The following is a 14411-nucleotide window of genomic DNA, read 5'->3' as shown; positions in this document are numbered from 1 at the left end:
CTAATACACCCCTTTACTAAAGAAATTGATACTTTTAGGTGCTTTAAATTTTCATCTGCCCTACCATGTCGGAATTCCGCACGGATCAACCCGATTTTAGGTGCTTTAATGCATCTAAAGTACTATCCCGTCAAAAAAAAAAATACTGTGGTGTTAATGATTTCGTAGAAAATATCATACTTTGAAAAAATAGTTTCAGGACACGCAACTTATTTTATGCTCTTGATGCTGAAACCGGAAACATCGAAAAGAAGCCCAGCTTCGCCCTATATTCTCCAACCGGTTCCCAGCTTTTGAAGGATATCTTTCCATACAACACAAAATTTGCTTCAATAGAAGGCTTAATCCATCTCAACTGCGATAATTTCTTAACACTAAATGGCAAAAATCCAATGTTCCAGAAGCCTATATACATATACCAAAGTTGAAAAGACAGTTCATCCAGATATAAATAAAAATACAAGACTATATAGAGAATCAGTCCTTCGTTAGAATTTTCTCCCTAAAGTACAGGTGAAACAACACCATCAGCATTTCTGCATTTCCTATAAAATCAAAAACTCGCGACAGATTGAACAAAGTTATGAAGAAGGAGGTTCAAGTTAAAATGACAGAGGTTACAAGAATTACAAATCACTGTACAGGAGGATACTGTACAAAAGACACTTTTATGGTTGCTAGATCCCATTAACAAACTAGCTGAGTTCAGTCATCCAACTCCACAAGCTGTGCACGCCTCCTCTCTGCTGCTTTCTTCCTGATAAAGAAACCCCACCTCATAGCCGCCTTTATCTTCAGCCAACCAACAACAGCTTTACCAGAACGACTGCGATCCTCCTCGAAGCTATTGTATGTAGATGGTGTAGGCATGAATGACGGGTATGATGAAAAGGCTTCATCAGTCATATTTACATGGCCGCCACCCATGCTGAAAAGTCTCAGAAGCTGCTGCATATCATCACTTTCAAGTAACTCGTGACTTCTGTTGCGGATGTCATCCTCTGAAATCTGGTTCTGTGGCCAGTCATCGTAAGGGTTGATGTTGGACGGCTGAGATGGTTGTTGTATAACCTGAAATTCAGATCCAGAAACGGCGGCCAACCCTGATGCTCTGTTATCATTCCCAATAATATGGGTTTGTACTGAACTGCCGCCGCCGATCAGACCATGCTGAGAAAATGAGGTGCTCTCAAACTGATTATGTGAGATGGGATTCATCAGCTGTGACTGATGATTAGGGAATCTGTTTACCAGATTATCATTATATCCTGCAATTCCACATCAGAACACAAAGGTAAATATTAGGTTGTGAAGAAGCAACACATTCCACACAAAATTATATCATACTTAGTATATTTTAGCTAACTACTTTAAGCAGGCAGCCTCCCTATTTCCCACTTGATATTTTCATACAAGTTAACATGTTTGATTGCCTACTTCAAACATTTTCTTTACTGCCCCCACCCATCCAAAGGGATTGTGGGCTAAATTATATCAAATCAGCTACCACCCTTAATACTTGAAGGACTGCTTTAATTTTGAACGTTAATAACTACGGATTTTTCATGAAATACCCCTCAATTTTCACGAAATTCACCAAATGCCCCTCAACTTTCAGAAAGTCACCAAATGCCCCTCACCTTTAATATAATACCCAAACTACCCTTATATTTAACGGACGTTAAGTCGCTGTTAGCTGTCTTTTACTCTTTTGCCCTTATTCCATCACACGTTTCCCTTAAGTCTCTCTTCTACTTTTAACGGAACAAACTCCTCACACAACTCTCACTTTCTCTCTCATCAGCAACTATGGCACCAATGGCTGAGAAGAAGCTCGCTGAAAAGAAGCCCGCGGAGGAGAAGAAGGCCGCCGCCGCCGAGAAAGATCCGCCGCCGAGAAAGGTAACATCTTTATTCATTTCTTTCTCTATTTTTTTTTAATTAATCTAATTTTTTTTTAATAAGTGGGTGATGATTAATTGGTTATGTAATTAGCTGATTTAATTTGGTGGGCAATTATATTTTTTTCAGAATTAACAAAGAAAAAGAGAGATCGATGTTAATTGCAACAGAGAAGATTGATCATTTACCTGAAAATCTGATTATTGAGATTCTGTCAAGGCTATCAGTAAAAGATCAGTTACAGTTTAAGAGTGTTAAGTTATGCTCTGAGTGAAGTTTATGGTTTCTGGTTGAACCTGTTACTGGTGATTACAAGGTTTGTTTTGAAAGGTTATTGGAATGATAACAATGATAGTGATTTAAAGCATCCTGTTTCGGTCCTTGTGTACTCGTAAAGGACTGCTTCTTGGAGGCATTTTGGAGATCTGGCTAAAGCTTATGACTTGGAAAGTAACAAGTGTTACATATATGTGAATGGATGTTGTTACTGGTTATGATCACTTGATTATAGTTTAGAAGTGATCATTTCATTCAACATGGGTAATTAATGATAGAGGAAGGTATGACTAACTGGCAGAGCTCCATAGTCCCTCCTGAGTCAATGTCAGCAGATCCTACTACTAAAAAGACTAGACTAAGCTTGTAACATGACAATGTCCACATAAATATGGAACATAATTGGATTTATGAGATAAACGTCCTAAAATACTCTGTTTCAGAGAGACAGAATACTAATGTAGACTATTCGAAGCACCCTTGCATAACATGTGTAGGATGATTTATTCCAATGGAGAAACTGGTTGATGTTTGTTTTTTGTTTGGTTACAAAAGAGTAACAAGTTTCCAGTATGAGCATTAGAATCCCGCAGTCAAATGCAGTGTCGTAGTTATTGTGATTGGAGATAATGTGATTGGAGATAAACATGAATACCTCCAAATCCAATGGAGACAAAGCTTCAGTGTTGTTCAGGATTTTTATGAGAAAAGATCAACCAAACACTTGTTTAATAAGGTAATTAAACTTGCTAATTTCTATTATCAAAACCACATATTAAGACCCTTGAAATCAAACCGGTCTCACACAAAAATCACAAAGCCGATGAATTAACTCCTGCACCACGAATAAATACAACAATATAATTCATGCGGAAAGCCGATGAATTAACTCCTGCATGACTATAATATGCGAATGAAATGGCGGAACACCCAGCGAATATGGTTATTTATACTAAAACAATATATTTTGTTTGGTACTTTGTGATGAAACTCCGACAAAACAATTTGGTAACAACAACAAACACTCAGAACATGTTTATTTATACTAAAACAATAAGCAACGGCTATTTTTCAATCCCAAAAACTAGCCGTTGGGCTTTAAAAATGTAATTTTTAGATTTGGGCATTTGGTGAATTATGTTTTAATTTAGGGTATTTGGTGAAATAATTTACAACATAGGGGCATTTGGTGAATTAGAAAGTAGGCTAACGGAGGACTAACGGCGCGTCATTAGTAAGGGTAGTTTGGGTATTATGTTAAAGGTGAGGGGCATTTGGTGAATTTCTAAAAGTCGAGGGGCATTTGGTGAATTTCTGAAAGTCGAGGGGCATTTGGTGAATTTCGTGAAAATTGAGGGGTATTTCATGAAAAATCCGTAATAACTAATCTAATGCATGAGACTAGTCGTTCTTTTTCATTGAGAGATCCCCTTCTCAATAAATAAAGACACGCGCATAAAGAGATCGAAAAATGATGCATTCTATTACTCCATGAAATGCTCAACATCAACATCAACATCAACTCAAGCTCAAGAGGGTTTAGTTACAAGTCGATCCCCTTTATCCCTAGTTTCACTATAACATGTCCTTTGAGACCGTTAATTACCCAAAAGTAGAAAAAGGCATTGTGCATTCAACAAAGCTAATTTTCCTTCTTTGCAAAATATCAAAAAGAGAAATCCAACAATGCAACAGGCAGCCTAACTTTCCTTCTCTGCAAATCATCTACTTGGTTTAGATTTCTAAATACCTGCGGCCTATAGTACAATAAACAAAAATTAACCCAAAGCTTACCTGGAGTCACTACATTATTCTCTAACAACCCCTGCTCAGAAGAAACTGCAACAGGTAGCCGAGGTAGAGCTAACTGACTATCAATAGGATTTGAATAATTGATTGTATTCATGGTTAACTCATTCTGAGATGAACGTGTCCGTCTGGTCTGTTTAGAATTCAAAAGTGCCTTGCCATCGTACTCTATCACCTGATGCCAGTTGTCATATGCTTTCTTCACAAGGGTATCAACATATACCTGGACGAAAATGAAAATTCAAGAGTTAGCTTTACATATTACATTTAAAATGCTCAAAATCATTAAAATATGTAGTTTTTGTGTCTTTCAGGGACAGGGGGATTTGGAGGCAGAACATCTGTCGAAGGGAAACTTATTCTCACTCAACAAAAAAAATTTACCAAGGCATGGGACCAGGTAACATGATAACAAAAAAGGCACAACACATCAACACCCCACATCAAAGTTCAGAGAAGCAAAACAGTTCAAAAATCCCTGTCCCAAAAGTCCAAACTCTATTGAGCTTAAAATCCATGTCCTCGAGATTTGAAGGAGCAGGAGCTCTACCACAAAGATCCCACCCTCTTTCTTTTTAATGCAAAGCGAGTCAATGAACTTCTAGGTATGTTCAAAATGGGGTTAGGACAAAGCAGCAGGCAAACGCGAGTCACTACACGAAAAACATTGAGAATTTTCAGCGGGTGGGTACACCAATTTTTATCTTATTTACGGAGTAGGATATAATCTTAGTTCGTAATATGAAAAACAATGTGACCATAGTATCTCCACTAAAAACAAGAACAAGCCTGAAAGATGAATGACTAACCTTTTGACTATCCGAGAGAGAATCGGCAGAAATAAATTGTTCTCCAGCAATTAGACCACTTAGCTCATATATATTGTTGAATGCCACGCCAACGTTTCTTTCATCATCAGAATAATAAACATACAGCTTTCCACTCAGAACACATGTCTTTGCATGCTCCATGAGAGCATCCCACATCCTATTAGACATGCCACTACCAAGAATCTACAAAGAGAACAATGATATATCAAAAAATATATTCGCCATTACATAATGGAAGATGCGTAAATAACAACTACAGTTTATAACAAGCCTAAAGGATCATGAAAGGATACCCTTGGCTCGTTAAGAAATTCAAAGAAGCTAAGTTCAGGTCTAGTTCAACAACATGGAAGGATCATGAAATATTACAACGATGTACTAACCGTTCTCAATTTTTGAGGATCTCTGACCGCAAGTCGGAGAAAATCCTCCACGGTATAAATCCTAGCGGTATTCAGCCTCTTGTGGAAAGATCCATCTTTCCCAATCTTCTCCAATCTCCAAACATCATCAGTAAGGGCCGGAGGATAGTGCTTCTTATATACTAGAACCAGCAAAAAGAGGAAAGAGGAATCGTGAGACTCGGTTTACAGTACCAAAAGCAACTTAAAGGAAAGCATAATATAATGCACTTACATTCCCCTCTGTGATCCTTGACAGTAAAGGCTTCTGTTTTCGCTTCACGTATACGCATGCCCTCACAAGATCCTGTGGCCAACTTGAGGCCCAGCCTGAACTTCCTGCTCCTTATCCAACTCGAATTATCAGTGAATGTAAGTTCTCCAAGTGTACCTACACCTTCTTTGAGAGTGACAAGCAACTCCCCATGCAAAAGCGGTCTCTTTCCGTCACGTTCTTTTACTACATGGCTCTCAAACTCTTCTTGAGACCAATCTTCATCATCTTCATTGTTAAAATCACCTTCAAGCACAACAATATCAAGCTTCATGGATGATTCAGGCCCAGATGACACCACATGACCTGTGTTGGCATCAATTAATACAACATGGATTGCAGCACCTTGCTCTCCTTCAACTTTGCCTCCTGTGAACAGAGGAAGTGATAGTTTTGATCTGAAATGCAGCTGCAAGTTCCTTCCGTCGGATCCCTCAATTCTTTTTGGCGAAGCCCTAAATACAGTTGAAGAAAAATAATTATCTTAAAGTCAAAATTAACTAGGCAGCATATCCCATCTCCTTAATTCATGAGCAAAAGGACAGAAAGAAGACACGTCCAAACTTAATCCAAAAATAAGTAGGTAATCTTTAGTAAGAAAAATTCAAGATCGCAAAACTATATAGACCAATGGTCAGAAGCTTCTCCTAGATGACAGAAATGAATAGTAGTCACATTATGGCTCCTAACATCTTTATCAGATGAGCGACACAAATTAAAACCACAACATGAAATGCTTCGAAAATTAAAATTTCCTTCAGCGCACGATTATTAACATCAGGCAAGGCATACCTCCCATTGATTTTGGCGGGGGCTATCCTAGCCAGAGCACGTTCCACTTCTTCACTGACCTGTTTCATCCAAATATGAAAAGCCACTCAGCTAATAAGAATTTTGAGAATGAGTATCTTGCAAAACCACTACAGAAAAATATAACAGAAACAATTTATGTCCACTACTACCCTAGCAAACATTTACGGATGAACTGTCGTGATTAGCAAATTTATCAGACTTTTGTTCCATCATCCAATCTAATTAGGGATATGAGACATAAGTAAAACTATCGAAGGCAAGAGAAAATTCCACAAAAGTACTACAAAAACAGTTACAGTAAAAATTTCTTCAATAATTAATACATACATCATTCCATCCCAAGATTACCTTTCAACAGGAACAGGAAACAAGAAGTTCCACTATGTTCATAATTATTGTAGACAATGGAATCATATCAAAAATCAAATATTTACTCCATAATACTTCCTCAATTCTTATTTACATGACACAATTATTTAGTCACGTTTGCCAATGCACGATTTCAAACATTAATATGTCCAATTATGAATAAGAAAAAATTATAAAAAAGTTGATATTTAAATAATATTTATTGAGACGAACCTAACAAGACCCCACCCGACTATGTTTTTTCTTACGTATAAATCACAAAAGGAAGTCAAATGAGCTTGTGTGAATTGTGTCCAAAACCCAATTGTGTCATGTAAATAAGAACGGAGGAAGTATATCCACTTATTTTTATCAGACAGAGACTTGAGAGTTGAGACCAAAACACGAAAAAGTAGGACAAGTACCCACCACACAAAAATATGAGTTTACAAGTCAAAGTTCATGCACATAAATATCAGCTGGGAAGTCATGTATCTTACAACTCTACGGAGGATAGGTTCCAATGATGAACAAAGTCTCTGCAAGCTGTCCACCTTCAAAGCTTCAACAATCACACTGCAAGAAATGCATATGTTTCAAGAAGTGGATGCAAGCCAAAATTTTAGACAAGAATCAAAAGTAAGAATATGGTATATCATCCACCGCCGTAAGATGACTCAAACACTTGAGGCATATTTACATTCATTCATTTAGAGAAAGTGGTAGCAGTAGCTGGATATTTGTCAAACTATTACAAGTTTTAAATAACTGTGGACTTGTGGTTTCAATTAGGTTAGTAGACATCACATTTATAGTTGATTAACACGAGCTATTTGTAGAGCTGAATGTTAAGAACCTAACTACACAAGAATTGTCTTGTCTAAAAAAGTTAAACTTATAACTAGCTTCAGAGACTCGCTCCTCCTCTCTAGATCACCATCTACCGAGTATTGTGATACAAGTATTTATCTCACAAGAGTATTTATTTCCTCAACAATCGTGTACAATAACAAAAAAGGAATGCTCAACACCGCCCACTCTTTAGCAATTGTTGATTGTTCCCTAATAAGAGCCTTCAATACATACTCCTGCGAAATGATTTAGAATGCTTGAAATTTTCAAAACCCAAGGGGGTGAACAATCAACAAGCCGAAACAAACAAACCCAAAAAGAAAGAAAGAAACCATTTATCAAACTGTCCTAGTGACAGCCCAATTTCGATTCCACGAAAACAATGGACATACACCACAGAACGTTAATGGGATGATTAGAAATACCAAAGGGGCAGAAATATTGATATTTCTTTTCAAATTACATAAGCATTTCAAAGAAAATCAAAAGTAGAGAAAAGATTAGCTTACATCCTGCTACCAGTAAGATTTTTCTATTTCTATTTTCAAACAAAGCTTCAGACTCAGCAATCAGGGTCCTTTCAAAACTCATAACAAATAAATTAAAACAAACACCTTCTATATAAAGAGTTTAAAACAGCTTCCATCAGAAACCATTCAAATAATGGAAAGGGAAACTTCCCAAGGACCTTCTGTATAAATGTGAAGCAAATATCCAAAACAGCACATTATCCCAAAGAAATTTAAACTTCTAGGTTCAAACAAATATAAATACTCTATTTCACAACATACAAAAAAATGAACAACTCCCCACATTTGTATTCCCTTCTAACATGACTTCCAAATGTCAATCACCAACACATTAACACAATATGGAGTAACAACAAGAACCCATTATGTCCAAGGACAACTTTTTTATCCACAACTGTAAAACTACATAACAAAGTCAGATGCTCCCCCACCACCGCCGCCACAATTGCAAATACCATAAACTAATCCAATTTAACATCAGAACAGAAAACCAGCAATCAAGTAGCCCAGAAACCTACCTAGCTAAAGCCGGCCGCTTGCGCTCCGGCTGTTCATCATCCCCACCACCACTGCCGCCGCCACTATCCAAACTCCGTTTGCCCCTCATACTATTGGATCTCTCCATAGCCCTTGTCTGCCTCTGCATTTAGCACCACCACTTCGTCTTAAACCTTAGATTCACAGATCTGAACCACCAAATCGGACTCAAATTTCAGTTCAATCTTTACTTAAATCAACAAACAAAGATAAACCCATCTCAAATTCCACCCAAATTCACATACCCAAATACAAGAAAACACCAAATTCAAAACAAAAAACAACCCACCACATATTTCGCCCAAAAATAAACACCCAGATGCAAAAGATCACCAATTTCCTACCAAAAATCAAAGTAAAAACTACCCAAATACATTAAATTAAAAAAAAATCCTAAACAAAATTAAAGAAAAATTAACACTTACCAGAACCTTGATTACTTCAGAATATCCAACAGGTGGGATTAAAGAGACAAACACAGATATAAATTTTGCTGCTTATGGACACACACGAAAAGGAGGAGAGAGAAAGAGGGAAAATAGAGTAAATGGATTTTGTTTATGGGTGACTTTGACTGTTGAGGTGAGCTGAATCAGTTCATTTTTTTTTCTAGATTTAATTTTTTTTGTTGGCTGCTGAAAGCTTAGCAACTGTGCAAATTGTGAGAGTATTATAATAGTATCTGTCCACTTTTCTCTCTGAAAAAATAAAAAAAAATATCGTATCTGCTGTTTGTTTATTGGTCGTTAGAGAGTATTGTCGTTGAATCTTTGCCGTTGGATGTTTTAAAGTTCTCTTCATCTTTTCTCTCCCTCTTTGTGGATTGAATTAGGTAAACCTTTATCAAGAATTAGCCTAATGCTCCTTGTAGAACGGTATAAACCTAAGACAAAGTTTTATAATATGAACCACATGCCACTACAGGAGTAAGTATGTAGCATACGACGGTTTGTTACGGTTTGTTTTAGGGTGCGTTCTGTTCACCTTAAAAAAATAAGTTTCGGTTCCAATAAGTTCAGATAAGTTCAGATAAGTTTCAATACGTTCCAATAAGTTTCAAAAAGTTCTAATAAGTTCTAATAAGTTCCAATAAGTTCCAATAAGATCCAACAACAATAATAATAATAATAATAATAATAATAATAATAATAATAATAAATAATAATACTAATAATAATAATAAATAATAATAATAATAAATAATAATAATAATAATAATAATAATAATAATAAAAATTAATAATAAATAAAAATAAAAATAAAAATTAATAATTAAATAATTATTCTTATATTATTGTTCTTCTTCTTAATATTATTATTATTCTTATTATTATCATTCTTAATATTATAATTAGTGAAATTATTTTTTTATATATATTATTAATTTATTGTTATTATTATTATTATTATTTATTTATTTTATTTTTTTTATTATTATTTTAATATTATTATTATTATTATTTATTTATTTATTTTTATTATTATTAGTTATTTTATTTATATTAATATTGTTATTAATAATAATCATTATTTTTTTATTTTTTTAATTATTATTATTATTTATTATTATTATTATAATAATAATTATTATTATTATTATATTATTATTATTATTATTATTATTATTATTTTAATTTATTAATTTTATTATTATTATTATTATTATTATTATTATTATTATTATTATTATTATTATTATTAGTATTATTATTATTATTATTATTATTATTATTACTATTAAAAGTTTCAATAAGTTCCAATAAATTATAAGTTCAGATAAGTTCCAATAAGTTCAGATAAGTTTAGATAAGTTCAGATCAGATATGTTCAGATAAGTTCAGATAAGTTCAGGTCAAATAAGTTGAACAGAACGCACCCTTAGGGGGTTTTTATTCGACGTCGTATTTCACTAAAATCGTCCGCGTATTAATGGTGAAAGTACGGTAATACCTTTTAAAAATTAAACCCCTCCCTTTCCTTCCCCTTTTACGTTAACATCGGCTTCCTTAAACTTGTAGTTTTAACACCTAAAACTTTATTTGTTCATGGGCTAAATCACCTGCAAGTAGACCTGTCAAACGGGTCGGTCGGGTCGGGTTGTAAAAATTTACTTTCGGGTTCGGGTTGAATCGTGTCGGTCACTTTCGGGTTCGGGTTTACAAATGCTTGTTCAAGACCCAGAACTTTCGGGTTCGGGTCGACCCAACGGGTTGAGAGATTTTAAAACGCGCATTATATTTTCATTAATTTAGGTGAAAAATATACAAAATATTGGCACAAGTTAACAAATTTTCCTACGAAAGTTTATATTTTGTCAAATTCAATCATAAAATGGCGTATAATTCAAATTAAAATCTTATTACACAGAACAATAGTAAAAACAACGTGTCTTTTATGCTTAAATTTTCTCATAATCTCATTTATTACTATAAATACAATGATTTTCAATCGGTCGGGTCTAAAACGGGTTCGGTCGGGTTTTGACCCATTCCTTTTCGGGTTGTTCGGGTTCGGATAAAATCGGGTTACGGGTCACAAAATCTTGTTCAGGACCCAGTATTTTTGGGTCGGATTTGGGTCGGTTTTCGGGTCGGGTCGATTTTTGACAGCTCTACCTGCAAGGCTTCTTGCTGCGAAGTTTTCCTTCCCTTAAATTGCTCAATGCCTTGGTATCAACTATCGAGGGGTTGGATTGAACAATGGCTCTTGGCTTCAATCTGTAGAATTTTCCAAATAACAATTGCCAATTACAAGACATTAAATGCTTTTAAAAAATCACGATAATAAAAGCCAAAAAGGCCACTAGCTTCCATGCTCTTGCTATATTTTTACATTTCCAAGATCTTTCAAACTTCAAACTATAGCAGTATTTTGAGTTGACTAAGATTTAATTTTTTTGTAAACATTGCCGCCCGTGTTTAGCGGTTGTGGCCATGTCCATGCCGCCCGTGTTTGGCGGCCACCACCATGGCCAGGCCGCTCAAGATATGCGGCATGGCCATGGTGGTGGCCGCCAAACACGGGCTGCATGGCCATGGCTACAACCGCTAAACACATGCGGCACCCTTTCCCTTCCCCTGTTTTCACTCCTTTGTTCCCCCTCCCCTGTTTTATTCCTTTTATTTATTTATTTATTCTGATTTTGATTTTGATTTTTTGATTTATTCTGATTTTTTTAATATTTTTCATGATTTTTGTTTCATGATATTTATTATATGATTCTCAGTTATTGTTGTAAAGTTTAATTAATGTTTAGAAGTATTATCATTATTGTTGTGGGCAAAATTACCGTGCCTTCGTGTACCAATGAGGATGTGACACCTGGCACGTATTGCGCCCCCTAAACAGAAATCATACGAAGTCTACTCCGGGGCATGAGTATTAATCTAGGTATCTACAATGTATGTATTTAAGTGTGTATAAATGTACGTATAAAACCTATACCTGGAAAAGGGCTTAATTAGTATGTATCCCAAGTGAATGACTAAGCACAATAGGCCCAAATAGCCCACTATTGCTAAAAGGGACCAGAGAATTGTAAGGAGAAAGGACACGTGTCCTCCTCCCATTCCCCAGCCAATCATGTAAGGGGAATATTAGGTCATTCCCACAAAAACCTAGTACTATAAATATTCCCACTTCCCTAGAAAAAGGGGTCACAATCAATACATTCTAGAGCAATTGCTGCTCTGCCTTCTCTCTACTTTCTCTCTCTATAAAAATACAATCTTGTTTAATCTTTAAAAGTTACCAAGAAACCTCCAAGGTATCTCACCGGAAAAACCCCACAACATTTGGCGCCGTCTGTGGGGAGGTACGGTAACATGGAAGATCAACGACAGGACAACGATGCTGGGCGGCCTACGCGAGTAGAGCGGCCACCCCTCGAAAGAGAAATGCCGACTGAACATCATACGCCGGCCACAAGAATCACCGAAGATGCCGCGCGTATATTTGCGGCCGGGCACACCCCTCGTCACACTGCCGAGGTAGAGGTGCTCAGCGAGGAGGACGACCAGGCCAATCGCACCCCTCCTGGAGGACACCTGGATCCTCGGGTGGATACGGTAATAGAGGAGAACCCTGATATGCCTGTCTCTGTGGGTGCTCTTCGGGCTATTTTGGCTGAGTTCCAAGCTGATGTGGGAAAGACAGTTAATGCTGAGGTACAGAAGAGTATGCTGATCTACACCACTGCTGTGGCTGCAAATCATGAGAGGCCGGCAAGCAATAGGCCAACACTTTCTTTGCGCCCCCCAAATGTCTGGACCAGGCTGACAGGCGAGGACCTAAGGAGACAGCCGCCAACAAGTCAGCCCAATCAGGCAATGTCTTACCTACCACGCCGAATGCCACGGCGGCTGATCGGAGAAACGTCCCGAGGACGTGAGCAGCCACGCGCAGAGCAGTTGCCTGACTCTGAGTCTCAACTTTCTGACACTGGGTCAACCCCCGTCATGCCGGATAGACCTCTCCCTCATCCAACTTATACGCATCTGAGCCAGGCGCGTCCAGGGGCCACCCGTCCAACCCGTCAAACTCGCGGACGCGAGTCCTCCCAGCGGCTACCCTACTCAAGGCGTCAAGACCCTGTATATCACATTCAGGAGGGGGTGTCCAACATGGCCCTAGGGCACACCACTCCTTTTGCAGACTCCATCATGAGAGCCCCGAGGGAACCCAAAGTCAAGCCGCCCAACATTGATGCTTACGATGGTACCACAGATCCGGACATGCACCTCTTGGTTTACCGGCATCACATGTATGTCCAAGGAACAACTGACTCAACCTGGTGTAAGTATTTTCCGGGCACACTCAAAGGAGTAGCCTCTAAGTGGTTCGAGAGACTTCCAGCCGGAACTATTCGCTCTTTTTCGGAGCTCGAGCTATTGTTCTCTACTCGGTTCATGGCTCACAAGGAAGAGAAGAAGACGAGCATGCATCTGAGTAGGATTCAGCAAGGGAAGGACGAGTCCCTGAGGAGTTATGTGAAGAGATTCAATCTAGAGGCAGGGCAAATTCCGGATTTGCCAGATGGTGTTGCATTCGATAACTTCATTCGAGGGCTTAAAAAGGGCTCTTTCAAGTTTGATCTGGTAAAGAAAAGCGTCCGAACAATGGCAGAAGTGCTGGATGAGGCCGAGGCCTTCATTCATGCAACAGAGATTTGCAGCGTCCCGAAAGACCCCAGAGGAAGTGATACCGCCGAGCTAGCGGCAAAAAAGGAGAAATTCGAAAAGAAGAACCGGCCTAACGGGACGTGGGCTATTGCAAAAGAGTCAGACAGGGCCCCCGGAGCGGCAGGTCAGAAACGGCCCAGAACTTATGATCGGGAGCGATTCGAGTATAACACAGACATGTACACAATTCTGATGGACGTCGGGTCCAAATATGACATTGATCGTCCATTTCCCATGAAGTCGCCACCAGAAAGTAGGGACCCCAAACTGTACTGTCACTTTCACAGTGACATTGGGCATGACACCAATGAATGTAAGAGCTTGAAAAGGGCATTGGATGGCCTAGCCACCAAGGGGTTCTTAAAAAGTTATATCAGCAGGAACACGGGAGGTTCTGGCAAACCCTTCTACAAGAAAAACAAATCCCCTCCCTCGGAGGAAGATGGGAATCGTACCGACCCAGAGTGCGTGGCAGTCATCTCAGGAGGATTGGCCGCCGGCGGGCCGACCATGCGGGGCCAGAAGGATTATGCCAAGCGATTGGGGCAAGTGATGCTGTCCGGCAAGGCCACAGTTGACCCGTTTCCAAAAGTTGAAATCGGCGAGGCCGACCGTGGGAAAATCTCCACCCCGCATGACGATCCTTTGGTAATTGAGTT

At 38.0% G+C, this 14411-nt stretch overlaps 1 protein-coding gene across 3 annotated transcripts; it reads right to left on the bottom strand.

Annotated features, from left to right (window-relative positions):
- Window positions 1-393: 393 nt before the first annotated feature.
- Window positions 394-9217, bottom strand: LOC110777478 (calmodulin-binding protein 60 B). 3 transcript variants are annotated; one of them, XM_021982084.2, is made up of 9 exons: window positions 8998-9217; window positions 8554-8721; window positions 7154-7229; window positions 6285-6343; window positions 5454-5947; window positions 5201-5361; window positions 4797-5000; window positions 3973-4210; window positions 394-1268 (listed from the first exon to the last, which is right to left on the bottom strand). In XM_021982084.2, exons 2-9 carry the CDS (start codon window positions 8679-8681, stop codon window positions 706-708), a joined length of 1923 nt encoding a protein of 640 aa, XP_021837776.1. In that variant the 5' UTR covers window positions 8682-8721; window positions 8998-9217; the 3' UTR covers window positions 394-705. The 3 variants fall into 3 exon arrangements, with proteins under 3 accessions (XP_021837776.1, XP_056692721.1, XP_021837777.1); XM_056836743.1 differs by having other exon boundaries at window positions 8554-8675; XM_021982085.2 differs by lacking the exon at window positions 8998-9217 and adding an exon at window positions 8862-8907.
- Between the last annotated feature and the right edge of the window lie 5194 nt (window positions 9218-14411).

The sequence above is a fragment of the Spinacia oleracea genome, chromosome 2 (assembly GCF_020520425.1).
Source record: "Spinacia oleracea cultivar Varoflay chromosome 2, BTI_SOV_V1, whole genome shotgun sequence".
NCBI lineage: Eukaryota > Viridiplantae > Streptophyta > Magnoliopsida > Caryophyllales > Amaranthaceae > Spinacia > Spinacia oleracea.
Note: the sequence above shows the minus strand (reverse complement) of the source record. Positions and strands in the feature narration are given on the sequence as shown.